Consider the following 22,737-nt stretch of genomic DNA (forward strand, 5'->3'; position numbering starts at 1 on the left):
TCTTGACTTTTTATTTTAATGTTTCCGTCATTCGGAAACTCTCATATGATACCGTTTAAATACATGATCACAGAGTCAGTCAAGTTTGACGAAACGAGGCGGGTGAGGACGGGAGTGATAATCGGAATGTGCCAACTGTTGAGTAACAAAATGGCGCCGTTCATGAAAAAAATGTAACCGTGATCAATTGATTGATTGTAGATTGTTTAACGTCCCACTCAAGAATCTTTCACTCGTATGAAAACATCACCATAATTGATAATCAGAGAACAGATGGAATGAACATTTATTTCAGAAAGAGGATTTAATTTGTATACATGTAGCAAACCATGGGTACAGTCAACTCTCGATAAACTGCCACCTTTTGTTCTTTTGAATTTATGCCATCTTGGGAAGAAAGAGCTACTTTTCTTGTATATGTAAGAGTTATCTTTCCTATATATGTACAAACATAATTTAAAAATATCTCATAATTATTTTTCCAAATTAATCCTACATGATTAAAATAGTTTTATCAATAATAAGGCTTCATTTCAAAACAATACACAAACAAGATACATATACACAGTATATTTCAAGTTATTTAAGTAAACCTTGTCTAGTGTCGGTATTTAGCGCACCGCGAATCTGTTTCATCATTAACTGGACGAAGGTCAATGAGTGTTTCAAAGCCAAATTTTTTGCAGCCGAAATATCACTCATTGTCTTCCTTTTTATTGACTTTTCCCATAAAACAGTAGAATAATTGGAGATTTCCTGTTGTGTACATTTCGGATGGTTTCCGTGGTACATAGTAATGTGTCACCTGAATCACTAATGTGACGTAATGAAAGGTTTATAGTGTCTCAGTCTGTGTATGTAATAATTTGCTATTTTCTTAGAAATTCAACAGAAACCTCTTTCGTGGCGAAGCCATAGCTAAACTGAAATATTTTTCAAAGAGGTAAAAACGACAAGACTACGGTCCATGTTAAGTAATCATCTTGTTTATTTAATATTGGGTACCCTCTGTCCAGGTGTACGCCGGAGATCGATAATGACCAATTTTCTGCATCACTGATCACGTGCAGCTATGGTGGTTTATCGAGATAATTAACACTTTGATATAGACCTTTGTAATAAAAAGACCATGGCAAATGGCGATAGCGAATTTGGCGTTTTAACGAGAATTTTAAGTAATGGGAAAAACATTCTTAGAAAAATGCGGTGTTATAACAAAAATGGCGATGAATTGAGTGGCGATATTTCGAGAATTAACTGTATATGGTGTGTGGACAATCCTGGGTTCGAATTCATTTCCAGTTGGACGAGTCTCTACATTTTCTTCTTTACTGTTACATTATCATTGTTATAATTTTTTCCGAGAATTGAGGAGGTTTAATGACATTACAATGCACCCACTTTCTATGCTTTATACCAGCCATGCATTAAGGTCGAGGGGTTAGGCAATATACATGTAGTTGAGAATCTAATAGTAAATGGTATTTTGTCAGAAAATTTGCTAGTCTAGTACTCTGCATAAAGTTGTGACTTTTTTCTTACAAACACTGTGACCAGGTTCCCCTCTTGAAATCGTGTATCATAATTGGAACTCCGGCATACTGTACCTTGTGTTGAAGCTGTTGTTGTGGGGGGAGCAGTAGAAGTATTTGTAGTGGAGGGGGAGGAACTACTCTGGGTCGTAGCGGGGGCCCAGGGGTTGGGGAGAGGCTGGTTGTTCTCTGTGCCTTGTAGCGTGTTGGTGGAATTAGAGTTATCTGAAAGATGGAGAAAGATACACGTAATTCAATTATTTCCAACTACTGTACAGACACTTACTCTCTGAACAATCATGTACCTGTACGTTTTCTAAGGACGGTTCCAGTAAAACACACATGGACAGGGGAAGGCACTTGAAAATTAGAATGACCACCCATAGAGGTGATTTTGGTACACTCTTATTCACTCATAGAGGCAAATAATGAAGCTTTATACTCACTCATTGAAGCAAATTGATTTATTCGATAAGTTTAATTTAAAATATTTCCATATCAGAATTTTTCCCTATCATACAGCACAAAACACTTTTTCATCTTGATATCAACTTTATTTTAGTATTCAATACATGCAATTCTCTTTCAAGCATAATTTACAGAACACCAAGACTGCCTGTCAATCATGTGTTCTTCTGAATATTTTCTCACAGATTACCCTGGTATATGGTTTGGTAAAATAACCACCCACTAGAAGCCACCCACCATAGAATCAACATCCCACCAGTGTGAAACACCCATAGATTTTAAAAAACTGCCTTCCTCTGGCACCCCATGTTTAAATGGTACAGCCCTCAGTTTCATTGACAAGAGAACTTGATTTACTAGGGTTTCATCAATTTTCGTGGTCATCAAGGAATTATATACAATTGGGTCTATATAATAATGGCCCTAAAAAGGATGAAAATATGAAGGTAGTCTGATTGAACATACTTTGGTAAACTATGATTCAATTTCCCACAATAATGTACTAGGAGTTTTGTGCATGTAAAATTATAATTCAGCAGCATTTCTCACAATTTAACTTACACGTACTTTGATAACTTTCACTTTAAACAATAACTACTTTAACTTTAATGACAGCTTACTTTGACCAACTAAAGAGGAAAATGGATTTTGGTTCCCAAAGGCAGCATCCATCATGGGCTCCTGCACGTCTCTGTACATTCTCTGGAGAGCATTGAAGCCCCCTGGTATACTCTGGATTTACAAAAAAAAATTCAACTCACAGGATGCAGAACAGGACTCTAGTCCTAATCAACGAAAACACATTCTGAGTTAACAATTCCTCTAGTCCTAATCAACGAAAACACATTCTGAGTTAACAATTCCTCTAGTCCTCATCAACAGGAAAACACTCATCAACAGGAAAAGACTCATCAACAGGAAAACACATTTTGAGTTAACAATGCCTCTCGTCTTAATCAAGAGGAAAACACATTTTGAGTTAACAATGCCTCTCGTCTTAATCAAGAGGAAAACACATTCTAAGTTAACAATTCCTCTCGTCCTAGTCAACAGAAACACACATTCTGAGCTAGCAATTTCTCTAGTACTAGTCAAGAGGAAATCACATTCTGAGTTAACAATTTCTCTTGTCTTAAGAGGAAAACACATTCTGAGTTAGCAATGCCTCTCGTCCTAGCCAAGAGGAAAACACATTCTGAGTTAACAATTCCTCTAATACTAGTCAAGAGGAAAACACATTCTGAGTTAACAATTCCTCATCAAGAGGAAAACATCTAGAGGAAAACACATTCTGAGTTAGCAATTTCTCTAGTCCTAGTCAACAAAAACACACATTCTGAGTTTATAGCAATTTCTCTAGTACTAGTCAAGAGGAAAACACATTCTGAGTTAGCAATTTCTCTAGTCCTCATCAACAGGAAAACAGAATGATTCTAATTTACAAATTTCTCTAGTCCTAGTCAAGAGGAAATCACATTCTGAGTTAACAATTCCTCTCGTCTTAATTAAGAGGAAAACACTCATGAGTTAGCAATTTCTCTACTCCTAGTCAAGAGGAAAACACATTCTGAGTTATTAATTCCTCTCTTTGGTTAAAGCCCAAATATTGACCTATGCTGTCAGCAATTCACCCCTCCCTCTGAGACATAATAACAAAGTGTGTGAGCGAATAATGATACTCTTATGGTTTTCATACCAGTATTGTGGTGCTGTACATCTACTAATACTTAGAATTAATGTGCGACTTTACCTCTAAATTACTCATGGCACGATCTTGTGATCTCATCAGTTCCTGGAGCATGGCTGGATTCCTGGCCAGTTCCATTGTCTACATAAAGACATACATAAAAGTACATCAGTTCAAAGTTTAACAGGTGGAAACCGTGACGAAATTGGTTAATGTATTTCTTTCTTCAATATCTCATCATACTCAACACACGTAAGAAACACAATTCACCAATATTTTCTACATCAATATCTTTGAATCATTCTCAATATTTCAAATAATGAAATATAACTACATAATTATTTTTGCAATTTTGCAGACTATTTACAGATTTAGCCATTTTACTAGTGATTTAAATATGAAAAGTGAAGCTGTCTCTGTAATGAGTGGCCAATAGATTGTTATTAATTCCAGTCCCATTAACAGTTTACTAGCCCTGTACAATTTGAAACTCGTAACCACATTAGCAGTGAATAATTAGAACAAACGCATAATTCAGAAGTCAGCCTTCACGTGAATAATTTAGAAATAAGGAGGTATGCTACACCCGAGAAATTTGATATGGATGAAAAGTGGAGGATATGTAAAAAAAAATATTTTGAAATTGAAAACTTTTAAATTTAGGGCTGTTCCAGAAATGATCAAATGGGGGGGGGGGGGGGGGGGGGGGGGGGTCGGGCGGCAAATGATATTTTTTTGTGTGGGTGGTCGTATTTTTTCATATCTTAATTGGTCCGTGGTGGGATTGTTAATAAAATATTTATTATGGGTAGTGGGTAGTTTCTATTGTTTTATTTTGTGCTACGTGGGTGTTGAGTTTTCAGAATATTTTTATTGTCGCTCTTGTCGTGTTGGTTACAAAACGTCGGAGGGAAAATTGAAAACGTGCTTTCGAAATGCTGCTTTCGAAATCGAAAGTAACACAGAACTATTCGAGTTGTCGCTCTTTGCAGCGCATAACTTTCCATTATGGCACTCTTCAAATTAGAGGCGCGTTTAATAGGGTCCCTTTGGACGTGATGGCGGCGAACTCCGTTCTGTAGATTATTACAGTTTACAGTGCATCGATTTTGGGAATATTTTGAAAACAATAGGTATTCCATTTTCTAATAAAAATAGGCAAACCTTAGTTGATTTATACGAGGGTACCGATGCGTTATATTTATCAGTCAGTGTGATGGTGATATAGAGGTCTCCGGGCGCGGGCTCCATTAGAAGACGAACGATTCGTGGAAAAACATATCCATACCCATTTCATGATAATAGCATCGTTTGGACTCCCAAATCTTTCCAACATTCCCGCCATAGATGCCTTTGATTGTTGATGTGACATCGTTTCTTCAGAACTACTGTGATACAATGTCGCACAGGCATTACCGCGTCATTGACTAGAATGTTTGTCCCGAAAACCTCGCGAGATTTGTACCGTTTTCATTTTAAAAAATTTTTTGTGGTGGGTCTGGTTAATTTTTTTTTTATTAGATGGGTCATTGTAAAATGAGTTTATTAATTTGATGGGTCATGGGGTAATTTTTTTTATTTTTTTTTATGGGTGCTTGGTATATACAAAAGGTGCCTCCCGACCCCCCCATGTATTTATTTCTGGAATAGCCCTTACTTTATTTAGTCAAAAAATGCAGTTTTAGTAGAAAGTAATCTGAGAAAAATTTAAAACCCCCGCTAGACTCAAACATGTGATCTACAATTCAGCAGTCGACGTGCTAACTTACTGAGCTACTCAGCTGGGTGAGAATTTTTCTAATGAATAGACAAATATTGCTGATATTTATATTTTCATCCATGTTTTAAAAGGAAGTCAGCCATTATGACGATGTAAAGTACCTCCTTAATAAACAAATACAGAAAATGTGCCTGTAATCACTTAATATAACTTATTATTAGGGAATCTGAAAGGTGATATTTGTTTTCACCTGAATGATCCTCCACTCATATCACTCTTTATTGCGTATATTTACAATGACTGTTTTATTTGAATGAAATCATTGTTTTGTAAAATAAAGCACCTTACATGCACATTTTTGAAGTTGATAAAAAACCATATACCTGTCTCATTAGTTCAGGGTTGTTAAGCATATGTGAAATTTCCGGGTTTCTCTGAAATTGAAAATGAAACAACATAGCTTTCAACATTAACACTGGTTACAAGCACACTAATGATACAGATTGATTGATTATTTGGCTGTTTTTCAGTGTATTTCCCTATTCAATAAAAGCAATGATCTTTCAACTTGACATATTATATGTTTCACACAAAAGAAACACATGACTGTAAATGGATACAAAAACAATCAACACATGGTCACTTCTGCAAACTCTGCTTTGCTGATTATGCAATTATTACCTCATGCCTCCATTTTTATGTACCCTTATTATTAAAACAACTTCCTCATTAACTTCTTAAAGACCTGCAATCTCTGTGCTAAGTGCATAATTATCTGTGCTGTTAATGATGTAACATTAAGTGCTTGATTATCTGTGCTGTCAATGATGTAACATTAAGTGCTTAATTATCTGTGCTGTTAATGATGTAACATTAAGTGCTTAATTATCTGTGCTGTTAACAATGTAACATTAGGTGCTTGATTATCTGTGCTGTTAATGATGTAACATTAAGTGCTTAATTATCTGTGCTGTTCATGATGTAACATTAAGTGCTTAATTATCTGTGCTGTTAATGATGTAACATTAAGTGCTTAATTATCTGTGCTGTTAATGATGTAATATTAAGTGCTTGATTGTGCTGTTAATGATGTAACATTAAGTGCTTAATTATCTGTGCTGTTAATGATGTAACATTAAGTGCTTGATTGTGCTGTTAACAATGTAACATTAAGTGCTTAATTATCTGTGCTGTCAATGATGTAACATTAAGTGCTTGATTATCTGTGCTGTTAATGATGTAACATTAAGTGCTTAATTATCTGTGCTGTTAATGATGTAACATTAAGTGCCTAATTACCTCCATCAGCTCCCTCATCTGAGGATTGCTGGTAATCATCTGTCTCATGACATCGGGATTAGACATAAGCTGTTGTACAAACGGATTCTCCATCATCTGCCGCATTAGGTCAGGATTAGCCATCAGCTACAAGCCACAAATTATTCACTGTATCCAACAACTGCCATGAATCAAGATCACAGAAAAAAACTAAAAAATGTTATTTCCCTTCATTTTAATACCGTATAAGCAGAATCTTTAGCAAGGATTTAAATTCTGGCATCATTAGTGAGAGTGAGGAGATCGCTAATAATTGATAATAATAATTATCAATAATTACTAATTAATAATTGATCTTCTTCATGGAATTATAAAGTCACTAAAATTAGATCTCACTAAATATATATACCCAATTTTATTGAAAAATCGCAAAATTTGCAGCTTGCTAAAAATTTCACTTCTACGATGTATTATTTTTCATCCATTATTACATGGCACTACTTACCTCTCGCTGCATATTTTGTTGCATCTCCATGAAATTATGGGAACCCATTCCCATATTTCCAAGTCCTGCCAGGCCCCCTAAACCCCCCAGTCCAAAGGGAGTCTGTGAAAGGTTCGGGGTGTCTCCTCCTGAACTTGGTGTCTATAAATATTCCACACGGAACAACATACAATTGGGCTAAAATTCAGACTGACTTTTCTAATAAAAAAAATATCAAAAGTCCAAGGACTAGGTTTTGTAATCTATCAATCTGTATCCCGCTGTAATGCATAGATTTTTGGTGTATGACTGACGTTCAAATTTTACATTAAAAAGAACTATCTTGCATGTTTGACATTCATACTATATTGGAGGTAAAGTAACATATAGTACTCTAGCAAAACCATACCTACTTCTTGTGGAAAACAATTTCTAATTTCTTTTAAATGTGCATAATAGTCCATATCATTTGTCTTTCATTATGCTGCTGTTAGAAAGGGCTTCAAAAGGGCACCACCCAAAAGTGATTCAACGTATGCCAGTTCTTTGTTTAGGGCTATTCCAGAAATAAATACATGGGGGGGTCGGGAGGCACCTTTTGTATATACCAAGCACCATAAAAAAAAAATTAAAAAAAATTACCCCATGACCCATCAAATTAATAAACTCATTTTACAATGACCCATCTAATAAAAAAAAAACTAACCAGACCCACCACAAAAATATTTTTAAAAATGAAAACGGTACAAATCTCGCGAGGTTTCTAGTCAATGACGCAGCAATGCCTGTGCGACATTGTATCACAGTAGTTCTGAAGAAACGATGTCACATCAACAATCAAAGGCATCTATGGCGGAAATGTTGGAAAGATTGGGAGTCCAAACGATGCTATTATCATGAAATGGGTATGGATATGTTTTTCCACGAATCGTTCGTCTTCTAATGGAGTCCGCGCCCGGAGGCCTCAATATCACCATCACACCGACTGATAAATATAACGCATCGGTACCCTCGTATAAATCAACTAAGGTTTGCCTATTTTTATTAGAAAACGGAATACCTATTGGTTTCAAAATATTCCCCAAATCGATGCACTGTAAACTGTAATAATCTACAGAACAGAGTTCGCCGCCATCACGTCCAAAGGGACCCTACTAAACGCGTCTCTAATTTGAAGAGTGCCGTAATGGAAAGTTATGCGCTGCAAAGAGCGACAACTCGAATAGTTCTATGTTACTTCCGATTTCTAAAGCACGTTTTCAATTTTCCCTCCGACGTTTTGTAACCAACACGACAAGAGCGACAATAAAAATATTCTGAAAACTCAACACCCACGTGGCACAAAATAAAACAATAGAAACTACCCACTACCCATAATAAATATTTTATTAACAATCCAACCACGCACCAATTAAAATATGAAAAAATACGACCACCCACACAAAAAAATATCATTTGCCGCCCGACCCCCCCATTTGATCATTTCTGGAACAGCCCTTACAGTATACATGTACTTCTCTGAGGTGTGCTGTTTTTAGTAGTATACAGTTATTGACTGGGTTCGAGGACAACAGCTGTTTTGTTTGACCTGAGAACGGATCTGTTGCCTATAGCTTGGAGGCTGAGGGCAACAGATCCGTTTGAGGATCAAACAAAACAGCTGTTGTCCGAGGACACAGTCTATAACTGTTTTGTTATACATCTTCATTTTTTAAAGGTTGTTTTTACGAGATGCACATGGTTTGTTGATTTTGAACTTTTAACACTTAACAGCGTAATTGCGTACGTTTATCAACATATCCACTAGTTTAAAGGAAAACATACCCAATATCCAAATTAATAATTAATCATTACATGTTTCATATTCCTGCTTAGCGTTTCATCTAGTAAATTCTGTATTTCATCATCAATCAAATCAGTGAACCTCGCCATTTCGTAAAAATAGCAGCAGACTGAGAATCGTGTGACTTGCGTAGCCAATGGAAATAAGGCAGACTATTGCCCGGACAACGGTTCGTAAACTGTTGGCCAGTAAATAGACCATAAGTGTGAGAATTGGTTTAACAGTTAAAATGTTGGTTTAGTTTTATATAGGAAAGAAAATGAATGTGTATAACAATTTACATTTCAGACTCACAATCTTACCCGTGTAGTCTCTGTAGTGGTGGGTGCTGTAGCTCTCTGTGCTGCTTGTTCTTGAGACTGAAAAGAAAAATATTACAACCCCCATCAAACTGTAAAAACGTTTTACCTATATATGCATATCGCATACATCCTACAAAATTTCATTGATAAAATGTGTCAAGTTTCTGCCTAACTTTCAGATCCTACAATTTTTTTAATGAATTGCAATATTTACGACTTTGTGTGGAAAATAACTGTGCGTTATTTGTCAAATAACATGTTTGAATCATACCCCTGACTGTACTACAAGCCAGTTTTTTTTTTAAGTAGCTCTGGAGCTAAGACCATAGACTGAGAATAGACTTAAGTCAAAGTTTTGATTACTTATATCTTAAGATTTACCCAGCACAGATGTTTTAAAACACTGCAGGTTTATAAAAAATTCAAATGCAAACATATACTGAAAATTTTATTTGTTTATGAAAATTATTTCAAAAGTTAGCTGGATTTGAAATTTAGACTTAAGAATATTCTCAGTTTATGTTCTTGAGGGTCTTCTTTATTTACCCTGTTAGAGGACTTGATCACCAGGTGCACAGTCAGGCCATCCTTAATTCCATGTTGAGCTAAAGTATCTCCATCCTTTAGGATCTTTCCCGCAAAGATCAAACAAAGCTGATCTAATGGTGCAGAAAACTTCTTACTCACTTGTTCTTTAAACTACAAACCAGAGGCATTGACATTAGTTACCACTTGTCCATTATGAATCACTCTTACAAGTTGAAATTTAAAGGCCTTATCTAAAATGTTTTACCTTATTTGGGAATAAGGCAAATAGTTTTTAAAGTTCTTCAATTATTCCAACAAAGTAAACAATCTAATAGTATATGTTATACTTTCATTGGTTGAGAAACATTTCATTAAAAATTAGATCACCTCTGAATGATAAAAGCACTCTCCAAGGTGATAGAACATAGCAATGGTTAACATTACTGAGGGGGAAAGGGGGTGAGGGCTGATAAAACATAGCAATGGTTAACATTACTGAGGGGGAAAGGGGTGGGTGCTGATAAAACATAGCAATGGTTAACATTACTGAGGGGGAAAGGGGGTGAGGGCTGATAAAACATAGCAATGGTTAACATTACTGAGGGGAAAAGGGTGGGGGCTGATAAAACATAGCAATGGTTAACATTACTGAGGGGGAAAGGGGTGGGGGCTGATAAAATATAGCAATGGTTAACATTACTGAGGGGAAAAGGGTGGGGCTGATAAAACATAGCAATGGTTAACATTACTGAGGGGGAAAGGGGTGGGGGCTGATAAACATAGCAATGGTTAACATTACTGAGGGGGAAAGGGGGTGAGGGCTGATAAAACATAGCAATGGTTAACATTACTGAGGGGAAAAGGGTGGGGGCTGATAAAACATAGCAATGGTTAACATTACTGAGGGGGAAAGGGGTGGGGGCTGATAAAACATAGCAATGGTTAACATTACTGAGGAGGAAAGGGGTGGGGGCTGATAAAACATAGCAATGGTTAACATTACTGAGGGGGAAAGGGGTGGGGGCTGATAAAACACAGCAATGGTTAACATTACTGAGGGGGAAAGGGGTGGGGGCTGATAAAACATAGCAATGGTTAACATTACTGAGGGGGAAAGGGGTGGGGGCTGATAAAACACAGCAATGGTTAACATTACTGAGGGGGAAAGGGGTGGGGGCTGATAAACATAGCAATGGTTAACATTACTGAGGGGGAAAGGGGTGGGGGCTGATAAAAAATAGCAATGGTTAACATTACTGAGGGGGAAAGGGGTGGGGGCTGATAAAACATAGCAATGGTTAACATTACTGAGAGGGAAAGGGGTGGGGGCTGATAAAACATAGCAATGGTTAACATTACTGAGGGGGAAAGGGGTGGGGGCTGATAAAATATAGCAATGGTTAACATTACTGAGGGGAAAAGGGTGGGGCTGATAAAACATAGCAATGGTTAACATTACTGAGGGGGAAAGGGGTGGGGGCTGATAAACATAGCAATGGTTAACATTACTGAGGGGGAAAAGGGTGGGGGCTGATAAAACACAGCAATGGTTAACATTACTGAGGGGAAAAGGGTGGGGGCTGATAAAACATAGCAATGGTTAACATTACTGAGGGGGAAAGGGGTGGGGGCTGATAAAACATAGCAATGGTTAACATTACTGAGGGGGAAAGGGGTGGGGGCTGATAAAACATAGCAATGGTTAACATTACTGAGGGGGAAAGGGGTGGGGGCTGATAAAACACAGCAATGGTTAACATTACTGAGGGGGAAAAGGGTGGGGGCTGATAAAACATAGCAATGGTTAACATTACTGAGGGGAAAGGGGTGGGGGCTGATAAAACATAGCAATGGTTAACATTACTGAGGGGATGGTTAACCTTACTGAGGGGGAAAAGGGTGGGGGCTGATAAAACACAGCAATGGTTAACATTACTGAGGGGAAAAGGGTGGAGGCTGATAAAACACAACAATGGTTAACATTACTGAGGGGGAAAGAGGGTGGGGGTTGATAAAATCCTATCCAGTTCCTCCCATGCATGTTCACCAATATTTTGCATTTGAGAAGCAGTAGACAATGTTTGATTATAACCATTAAATGGACTTTATTTCCCGTTTACCATGGCGATGCAAGGGGAAAGACATTGACAAATATGCTTCTAAATGTTAGGGGTCCAATTATCATGTTAAATCGAACATTTCGCCGAAAACTGCAAGCAATGCAGCTGGTTAACAGAAAATCAAGATGAAGGCATGATATCCCTTGTGAATAATTTGTTAACAGGAAGACAATTTTTTTTGTTATTATAGAATGTTGAGTGCCTGTGTAGTATATCTTTATAGTTGTACTTCATTTACATCATCAACATGATCAATACAGAATACGTGCTCTGGAATTTTTAAATATGAAGGAATTTCTAAGTAATATGCCAGAGAAGGATTAGCAATCTACAGTGTAAAAAAGATTAGTTTCATTCACTTTATTGAGGAACATTTCAATATTTGCAGTATTTTGCAAGGTGTTCAAATTTTTTGAATGGATAGGTCATGTGACAACTGGGTATAAATAGTAATGACATGAGCTCGTGCTGCACTCAATGCCGCTCACTGGTTTCCAGAAGTATATCAGTAAATTTATGGTGTCAGTTGTTTTTTTTAATTTTAGATACTGGTAAAGAAAATATGTCTATGTTAATAGGTACAGAGGTAATATGGTGGATATTGATAATGTATATAGGTATGATGTTAGATGTGATGGAATAATAAATGCATTCCCGTTTCATATATTCTTAGTCATTGTTAGTATTTATTCATTAAGCATTTAATCAATTTATAAACCAGGTTTTTTAAAATAAATTTACACTTCATTTTACACAAGGAATTCAATTTTGGGCTTAATTTTGTGATTTTACCGATTGCTCATGTGATTGTATAACTGCCTTTGATGGCACTTATTTTAGTGCCATATTTTGGGGACCAGTATACTAGAAGTGCTCCAATCATTCCAAATACACTCACCATTTATTAATTTAATGTACAGAATAATCAATGAAGTTACTAGACTAGTGTGACCCATTTCCAATGTTAAAGATGAAGAAAAATCACACTAGATTTGAAATAGTTAAAGGACATATCTCATGTTTTCAAAGTATACAATATTACATGCATTTTGTCTTCTTTATTCGCCGAAATTTTTGCGATAATTAACCACAATACAGACTTAAATCTAAGCCCCGATTTCAAAAAGTCAAGTTAATTAGGTAGGTAGTCACGTGGTACAGTGACGTCACATGCGCCCTTCGGATTGTGAAAGTACAGCGAGATATTATTAAAAACTCAACTTTTAGGGGCCTAATTAATTTACCATGGGCAACATTTAAATCCATGTTGATAAATTGTCCGAGTTTTATATGTGTTCGCCACCAGTGCACACATATAACGATGTAAATACCCAAATATAGCGAGTAAAGCGTGTATGAAATCGGCAAAAATTGTGAGTAAATATAATGTTTATATGGGTCGCTATCTACAAACTGTTTGGGGATGTTATTCCTTTATACATCTGTAATTGGCGCTGTTTTTCTAAAATGAACAGTGCAATCATTATTTATTTTTGGATTAGACAAATTATGATACGTTAAATTGTTGACAACTAGGCCCTATGCCAAGCTATTGTCACGCGTGCATTTCGGAAAGAAAGAAAAAGACAACACACACACAAATCAATAAAAATATTCAAATTTAAAGTGGTAATCATATTATTTTATTTTGATAAAGCAATCATTACTATTTTTGAATTGTGATCTGCACGTCTTTAGGAAGTACGAAGTGGGAGCACGGCGTTATAGCCTACTGGCGCACTCAAGATGCTACGAGTTCAATACAGAAATAATTTTATAATTCAGTTTAAAGTTAGGAAATACAATATTTTATTATTTGTATAATTAAAAGTTCAATTATTTTGTATCTTTATTTTTTGTTGTTGTAAATCTACCAGTTGGTAGAAGTTAACATTGTATCGTCGATATATGTTGTTACAAGGTGAAGGTCAGTTGATCCGCGTGTGTATTGAATTTGAAGAGCAAAACAGAATGTATGCTATAGGCCTACCAGTGCTTATAGCTTCGATATATCCATTTTCTCGCAGTTTACCAGGGTCTCTGTCCAAGCGATGTTTGAAAAGGTGACTGGGTGTGTTTTTTAAGGTAAAGTTCTTGCTCCAACAAAAAAATTATCCACGTCTTTTTTCTCGTACCTTCCTTTGAAAAATTGAAAAATACTCAGTCTAAATCCTTTCTACCGACAACTAGCACACCCGAGCACGGCACAAAACATCATAATGCATTATTATTTACAACCCGTTAACGTGACAATTGGTTTTTTGTCGATTAAATCTAATCTGTTTATGAAATGGCTAATAGATGTTTTCAAACCCGAGGGCGCATATGACGTCACACAAAATGGTGCGTAAACTAGCGAAAGAAAATATGCATATCGCAAGATTTGAATTTCATCGCTTTCAAACTCGAAAACTAGGCAAAATATTTCATTTAAAACACATTTAAAGTAGTTTTAGGCATAAAAAGAGTTGATTTTGCTGAAAAAATGAAAAAGTTTAGAAACATGCGTTGTGTCCTTTAATATATGAATTAATGGGACTTCATTTATATTTCATATATGCAACAAAAAAATTATAATTCATAATATCAGTAAACATGCCAGGTAAATGGAGTTAAACCATAAATTGAACAAATCATTAACATGCGTAAGTTCTGATGTTTGATGTCGGGATATGAAAAAAATTTAAGGATTTACTTGAAAAGGTAAAACAAAGTCAATTTCAAAGAAAAATTCAATGGAATTGAATTTGACTAAATTTCTATTCATTGTTTAATTTTAGGTAATGAGTTATTTGAAATTCCACAAAATTGTTCCGGCCAATAAAACATTGTTTGGGCTGACAAGATTCCCAGTGTTTTAAGTCCAAATGTCTGACAGAAAAAGTTTTCCATAACTCTGCCTCAGTGACTATCCCCAATGGCCCTGGCCTCACCAGTAACGTTTTTCTGGTCATATCAATACTCAATGAAAATACATCCATGCAGTTCCTGTTCTTGGCTTATTTCATTTTATTTTACTTTAATTTCTTACTACATTTATAACATTTAAGAGAGCGGAGCTCTCCCTATAGGCAACATGTGTATACATGTTTAAAAGGAAAATATAGAAAACTAATGAAAAATTAAACCATACCTATGGAACTTGAAAATTTTGGTCCAAATGGCATTGATTTGAATATGAGCACGTAGACATGTATTTCTCCATACTGAATCTTGTGAACCCAAGTATGCGTCGTTCTGAGATATTACATAAAATCCGTAAAAGCATGTAAAATTTATCTTATTTTCTTAATCATAAATGATAATTCCTTGATTAACACGATTGTACTGAGTCTCTCTGTTTCTGAATTTGCTAAACAGTAAACACCGCCGCTGAAATTGAATATTATGTCAAAATGCACTGTTTACATCAATTGCATTATGTTTCCCGCGATAAATGAATATCTAAAGTTAGGATGTTTTGATAGAGCTCTGTCCTCACACGTTAGGTGTTAACTTCAGGATATCTTTTGTCCTGCTATGGTACTAGATACTAATGCCAATCCTTTTTGCTTCGCCCTCAAACACGGTCACGCCGTTAAGACAGACTAGTTAATTACTCCCTAAAAAATAACACTGAAAATACTTAACTTGAAAAATGCTAGGAAAGTAATTAGTTTAATTTTGCTAGTTAAAAAAATCCTCTAGCTAAAATTTGCTAACTAGAACTAGTTTGTTCAAAAACTTTAAATTTTTCTATCCGTAATTTATTGTAGATAAAATTACTTCATTCAACAAACAAACAAAACAGGACCCTTCAACTATGAAAACATGAAACGTGGTCGTCTTCAACAAAACAGCACAAATGAAATACGATGAAAACTGATGAGGCTGCCCATTAGCCATTACACAAGACGGCCATCGGGATGTCATAGTCATGATTGTCATGTGTCGGATTTTTACACCTGTCGTAAGTTGGATATTAAGGTACATTCGTCAATTTCTATAATTAACACTTCATCTAAACCATAATCTTACTTCTCCCACACCAGCATCTTCACTGATTTCCACATCGTGTTTTTCTTTCGGCGTTTTAACTGTAACAGTGATTCTGTGATTTTCTTCGTCAGCCATGACTGTGATGAATTATGGGAAATATTGCGAATATCGAGCCCGAGAGTAATAAGGAGCGGATTTGATAGATCTTCGCAAGTGGGGAGCGGGGTGAACTGAAATTCAGAAAACCCTTGGCTTTCGAAGATGATGGGAAGATGATGGGAAAAGGCACTGTTTCGTCTGACATTTTCACCACATACAATCCAGTCAAACTGCTTTTTTCTCGTGTCTCATTAGTACATGTATTTAACCACGGAGTCAATATTCTTTACTTGACATACAGGCAGTGGAAATATCTTTGTACGAGTTAATTATACACCTTGCTTTTGTAACAACACATTTGATTGGTTAATATCAGACGTAATTCATCGCCATATTTTGATGAATTTAGGCGCAGAATAAACAAGCAACAACTTTAAATTATGACTTCTAATGAGACACAAGGGGGACCGGATGGGACCAAAGAAGAAGGCACAGATAAGTCTGGTGGCGATGTCTTTGCCAAGCCAGCCATTCCTGAACTCTCAGCCACAGTTAGTAATGTTTACATTTATATGACATTTCAGAAAAACGTGATTACAACTTCCCATCCATATTTCCATGTGCTCAAATGTAGATAATGACATCACGTCATTCCAATTTTCTTGATCAATACATGTATCATGATAATGCAGTTGGATTTTCAAAATGTCTTACGTTCACACTTGTTAGTTTGGGATGGTTACCATTACTTTCTCATTGGTCGTTTTCAGAAAACTTAACTTTTTCTAAATTTTCTTGCAATTTTCAGTGAACTACATGTTGATATAAGTTTTGGACAGGTCCAGTCCAAAGACTATTTCTACCTATGTAGCTATTAATAGCTACCTGGGTATTTAAACCTACTTAAAGTAGTTACTTCTACCTACTGTTACCTGTTTTTAAAAATATAAATCAATAATAATAATGGCGCATCTTTTAAACAGGTCAGTTGTTTTATGTATCATGTTGTGTATGTGTACGACAAAATTCGGAGCGTAAATTAATTTGAATACTTTACGGGGGTGGAAAATGCGGAGGAAATGCATGAAAAATTGCTCCAAGAACCTTTAATGTAAAAATGCATGATGTTAAACTTTAAAATTAATACAGATTTGTTTGACATTCTAGACTTCTTATCACATAGCTTTGATCCTATTAAAACTCCTGGAAAATAGAACTGGGTGTAGTTATTGATGCAAATTTAGGTTAGAAAGTAATAATTTTTTGTCCAATATTTTTGTGGTATTCATTGTCAGTGTAAGTGAATCAAGGAATTTGGTACACACCATATTGCACCGTTCCTGCGTTTAGCCACAAAATGCAAGTAAAGGAAAAAGTAGGTAAAAATAGCTACCTGCATGGAGTAGGTTTAAATACCTAGGTAGCTATAAGACTTAAGTAGCTACGGAGGTAGAGATATTCTTTGGACTAGACCTGTTGGAATTATTAAGACGATGATTGTTGCAACTTTTGTGTCATCCCTTTGTTATATGCTAAATTGAAACTATCATCATACTAATAGTACTTCAATTGTGACATCAATGTTTTAAACAAAGGAAACCAAGTTTGAACAAAAAAGGAAAGAAGAAAGATTAGATATATGCTATGAGGTATCTATAGGCAAAGAAGGACCTCTAACACCACCTTTTAAACGAGGCCAGAAACATGCACATTCCAAATTCCTATATCAAAGACATTGTCCTTTTCATGTTACATTACATCATACCATCCAGGACTTGAATGACCTACCACAAAAATGTCCCTGATGCAAAAAGCCCAAGTGTCCTGTTACTGGCCTAAATTCCATCAGTTTTTATCCTGTTTTTGACTTATATGAATCTCCCCCCCCCCTCCAAAGTTTCCAACTCTTTACCAGTGCTGTGTGTATACCTCACAGTTTATACATGAATGGCATAATCAACATGTTGATACAATTTTCCAGTCAAGCTGATTGTGATTTTGAACCTTATTTTCACTGATTTTGACTACAGATAACTGTTTACCTGATCAAGATATAGGGCTCACGGCAGGTTTGACTGGTAGACAGGGGATGCTTACTCCTTCTAGGCACCTGATCCCACCTCTGATGTGTCCAGGGGTCCGTGTTTGCCCAACTATCTATTTGTATTGCTTATGGGAGTTATGAGATTGATCACTGTTCGTTATATTCACCTTTCTTTCAGCACATCTAAATACTTTTAGGTGTTTGTAGATCAATGTAATTAGTTAAAAACTTTTATTATCAATTTGGAATGTTTACTAAATTGTACGTGATCAGGGATTTTCTTGGCTTATTATTGGGTCCAGTTATTAGACCCATTCCCAATCCAAAAATCACCAATATTTTCCTAATTTTCAATCTTTTTTCCCTGTGTCTTTAAAATTCCACACATAGAGAGTCAGAAATAATTAATGTTAATTTGTTCCCTGTGCACAATTATAAACTACTAGAAGTACAGAATCTGGTCCATGATTGTAAAAAGCGGTTTGCATTCCTAGGAAAAATACATTATGGTAATGATTTACAAATAAACTCAAGTGGTATATTACTAAAATGATTGTAATACTAAAGACGTTTAATTTTATCAAGCTTTACTTGTGATAGAAATATTATGATCAACTCTATTACTCCTTAGTATTGCTCCTAAATTATTTTTCCATACGCTTACATTTTTAGATGTAGTTCTTACGGCAGGGAGAGCTCTAATCCACTTCTAACAATATATTTGTACTTTCTAGTTGAATTATCATCATGCTGGTGGACGTTTTATATTTTAGGAAAAAATGAAGCAAGAAGAAGATAAATTACGGAAGAAATATCCAAATATGAAGCCGGGTGTTGGAGGGTCAGCTTTATTATCAAAACGACTACAAAAGGTAAACATGAAAAATTCACCTGAGAATTTTCCCCAAAGAATACTTGGAAAGCTTTTGTAAGAAGAATCTGACAGTACATATTAACCAGGGTTCAACACTAATGCTAATCCAGTAGCCTAAGGCTAGTAAAATTTTGCCCTGGACTATCAGAATACCAGTTATGGACTACTGAAAAATTAAAAACCTAATGCAATGAAGTAATGTCTAATCTTGTATGCAACTGTGCCAATATTCTGCCCTTAGAAAAATATAGTTCGTAACAAATAACAATACAATTCAAGTGTACAATCTACACCCAAAATGTCGAGGTTTTATGAATAAATCAGTAGAATTAGAGGCTAAAATGAGTTTAATAGAAGGGCATTTTGCAACAGAAATGCAAGGCTTTGCTTCTAGACTTTTCTGCGGTAGGCCCTCTGGACCACCTCCACCATATGGGGGAAAGCTCCATCCCGCACTGTCCTCACCCCTTTGTCACTATGTGACTTGGTCGGTAGGTGGACTAGCTAATTAGCTACTGACCTAGCAGGACCAGTCAATTACAGAATCTACAAGTCCTTTGAATTACTATGGTGAAAAAGTTGGTGTCAAATACTGTTACTGTTAACTAGTGTTTCAGCGATAGTCGCCAACCATCGAAAATCATTGGTAAATTGCTACCGATGGTGACAATCAATAGCTGAAATCTAACATTGATAGTTGGTAAATACTTATTGTGCTGGTTTTAATCTCTGTATTTCCGGAACGGACGATAACTCTAAAATTAGGTAGTGTACAATACCCAACAACACTGTCACAGAGATCTATTTGTATTCTGGTGCAATATGTTCTGTTGTCTGGAAGTATTTTGTATTAAGAAGAAAAACGAAGGACTGCCTAGCAGGAAATCACAGGAGTCGGCAGTTTATCTGTAAAGTTCTATAATTTAAACAACAACCATTGAGCTTCGTGAGCATAGTGACCCTGTGGTTGTTTACATTGTAGACTTTTACAGATAAATCTGCGTACGCCTGTGATCAAGCTTGTTTGTTTTTAGTTCAAATTAATTTTATTGAACATACATGTGTTATTTCTATTCCAAAATCATGTGTATGATGTTTATTATGGTTTTCTTATATGCATTTATTTATAGTTCCTTTGGCATTGGAACTTACAATTCCATCTTGACAAATATCATGACCACAAAATTGATAAAGTGGACAAAAACAAAAGTCAAACTGTTGATGGTTGAGATGAGAATTTTTTTTATTAATTTAGGAATTAAAGGTGAAAATAAAACTGTAGCCTTGTTGTTAGTTATTTAATACTACTAAAAAAATGTAGTAAGTAACACCAGTGTTTGATTTATTGATTTGTATAAATGAAATAGCTAAATTCTCTGTATAATCTCGATTATGAATAATAAAGATACCTCTGATTTGATAATCGATTGTAAATTTCTTCCAATTCTCGAACTGTTAATTGATGCAATCTTGGTAGAGAATATATGTCTTATATATATAAACAAACCACCCTCCTACTCACCAATGAAGATGGGGGATAGCATATGAATTGTCTTTATTATATTTAATCTTTACATTGAAGCACCTGCTGAGGATTGAAAATTCATTGTTTCATCAATTTCTTACAGAACAAGTACTTTGATTCAGGAGAATACAACATGACAAAGGCCAAAATGAGAGGGTCAAAGCTACCGCCTGCGGCACAGGAAAACATGATTTTGCAGGAACCACCGGGGGACGCCATTCCCACACCAGAAGCCATCGCTACAATTAGGAAACCATCACTTCAACAAAGCAAGTTAGCAGAGCTTTCATGAATGGCACCACTTAATATGATATTTTTGTTATTCAAATAATAGCGCTTTTTCACCTCTCATGACATCACTCAGAAGTTGGCAGTCACAATTTTTTTTTTCATGCGGGAAATTGATTTTACTGAGAGATATCTGGGCATTTTATACATTGTTTATGGTTCCCAGACAGTATAAACTTTTGATATTTCTTCTTTACCAGGAGTGAAATTCAAAGTTTTCACTTAATGTTAGAAATATCGTATTTTTGCTTAAAATTTTTTTGACCCTCATGACTGTTATAGAGGAAAAAGAAAGTAACTGTATTTTTTCAGTAAGTTTGTCATTTTGTCTGTGATGTGTGTTTTAGTGAATGTATGATACATGTATGTGTGTAATTGTTAATACTAAATGTTTCGTTTTGTTAATGCATCATATGTAATTATACTTGATTTATAAAATCTATGTGGAATGGGTTTTTTTTAACAATAGAGATCATGAATGATGTTAAAGTATTGACATTGTTCCACAAGGATTTCCAGTAAATAATGTTTGTACATTGTGAATGCAGTTAAATCAAGTCAAATATGGAAGAACATATATATATATATATATATATAAATGTTGGAAGAATGTGTATAACAGTTGCTTGTTTTCTTCTTTTTTCCTTCACATATTCCCATTCCACAAGTGACTGTATAAACATAAGATGAATGCAAAGGAAAGAGAGATTTCTGATGTGATGGAAGAAATAGGGTGTATCAAACTGATTATCCAAGTGTTCAGGGCAATACTTTTGGAGAAAGGTTTACTACAGAATTGAATGTCTATGACGTGGAAATAAAGGTTTATCACAGAGTTGAATGTCTATGACGTGAAAATAAGGGCTAAAAATTATGCAGTGTAAGCAGATTTACATGGTAGATGTGATACTAGTGCTGGAAAACTTAGATACAGTCGGTATATTTTTTTATATTTTCTATATTGTCAAAAAGTATTTTATTTCATTTTGAACACACTTCATCTGCATACTGTTATGCATGAATATCCAAATGGAATGAAACAATTGTTGCATGTGAATTAGAAATAGTATTTTGGAAACTTCATTAAGAAATATTAACCCACACCCTATAGTATCACAATACTAATGCAGCATGAAAGTTGTTCTCTTTCTGTATTTGCAATCTTCAGTAGCGTCGTTATCTGGAAAGCATGTTGGTCGTGTTTATATTGCATTTATGCATTACACTGTAATTTGTAAATAGCCATTCTCTCTTCTTTTTTTTTTTTTAGAGTATGTTCACCTCAATCCTCATATTGTTATAGTTTTGTTTAAAGATCAAGAATAAATCATAGTTATGTTTCATGTGATGTTGTTGTATATACAAAATGTACATCTGTCTAAAGAATGCCAGGATATAGTGAACCAATCTCAAAAAGAGCTCGAGAAGGGAAAATTTCTAAAGCCAATCCAGAAACATAAGACATCTGAAAATACCACTGAAGTGGAAATCTGAGTGGCATTTATACCTCGGGTCATGGCGGGGAAATTCGATACAAGATTCTTAGTAGCTTTGTCTACCACAACATATTCATTGCTTAAAGATTTAACGTTATAAACTTCTAGAATTGATGACAAGTTTAAACAAAAATTCATACGCTGTGTTGTACAAACTGAGCAAGGGTTTATTCTGTTGTCGCACAATGTAAGTAAATTTTATTTAAAGTTAGCGCTGTGTACAAGTAACAACAAATGACATGAGCTCTACAGAGCTCTTAAACCGACTAAATAAAATACAAATATCACAAGGTAAGCATGCAAAAACACATATTTACATGCATACTATATATAGATTGAAAGTTTCAGAAGTTAAGAATTAAATACAAATCAAACAAAAGTCACTATAAAATTTAAGCATTAAATTCAAACCACAATATTAAGAATTGTTAAGAAGCACTATAACTGTCATAATGTAAAAGAAGGAAAAAT

General features: G+C 35.3%; 2 protein-coding genes across 2 annotated transcripts in view; one reads left to right on the plus strand and one right to left on the minus strand.

Annotated features, from left to right (window-relative positions):
• Positions 1-16,101, minus strand: part of LOC125650518 (ubiquilin-1-like) — a 21,903-nt gene extending 5,802 nt beyond the window's left edge. Inside the window, exons 1-9 of the mRNA XM_056165680.1 lie at positions 15,980-16,101; positions 9,861-10,013; positions 9,315-9,371; positions 7,191-7,331; positions 6,707-6,832; positions 5,791-5,841; positions 3,751-3,828; positions 2,621-2,732; positions 1,608-1,757 (exon numbers count right to left, since the gene is read on the minus strand). Of these exons, the coding sequence (XP_056021655.1) occupies positions 1,608-1,757; positions 2,621-2,732; positions 3,751-3,828; positions 5,791-5,841; positions 6,707-6,832; positions 7,191-7,331; positions 9,315-9,371; positions 9,861-10,013; positions 15,980-16,075 (964 nt within the window). The 5' untranslated portion in view covers positions 16,076-16,101. The remainder of the gene's footprint in view (positions 1-1,607; positions 1,758-2,620; positions 2,733-3,750; positions 3,829-5,790; positions 5,842-6,706; positions 6,833-7,190; positions 7,332-9,314; positions 9,372-9,860; positions 10,014-15,979) is intronic.
• Positions 16,102-16,366: 265 nt separating this feature from the next.
• Positions 16,367-22,111, plus strand: LOC125651827 (cAMP-regulated phosphoprotein 19-A-like). The gene is made up of 3 exons (XM_048880614.2): positions 16,367-16,590; positions 18,857-18,955; positions 20,586-22,111. The coding sequence occupies exons 1-3, from the start codon at positions 16,480-16,482 to the stop codon at positions 20,772-20,774; spliced, it is 399 nt and encodes a 132-aa protein (XP_048736571.1). The 5' UTR covers positions 16,367-16,479; the 3' UTR covers positions 20,775-22,111.
• The last annotated feature ends 626 nt before the right edge of the window (positions 22,112-22,737 follow it).

This window comes from Ostrea edulis, chromosome 5 (assembly GCF_947568905.1).
Source record: "Ostrea edulis chromosome 5, xbOstEdul1.1, whole genome shotgun sequence".
Lineage (NCBI taxonomy): Eukaryota > Metazoa > Mollusca > Bivalvia > Ostreida > Ostreidae > Ostrea > Ostrea edulis.

What these genes read in the sequence shown, in the direction of transcription:
- LOC125651827 (XM_048880614.2), top strand. Translation starts at nt 16,480, where the DNA reads ATGACTTCTAATGAGACACAAGGGGGACCGGATGGGACCAAAGAAGAA. An exon ending in TTCCTGAACTCTCAGCCACA is followed by an intron (nt 16,591 to 18,856) that starts GTTAGTAATGTT and finishes TTTATATTTTAG; the next exon opens with GAAAAAATGAAGCAAGAAGA. An exon ending in TATCAAAACGACTACAAAAG is followed by an intron (nt 18,956 to 20,585) that starts GTAAACATGAAA and finishes AATTTCTTACAG; the next exon opens with AACAAGTACTTTGATTCAGG.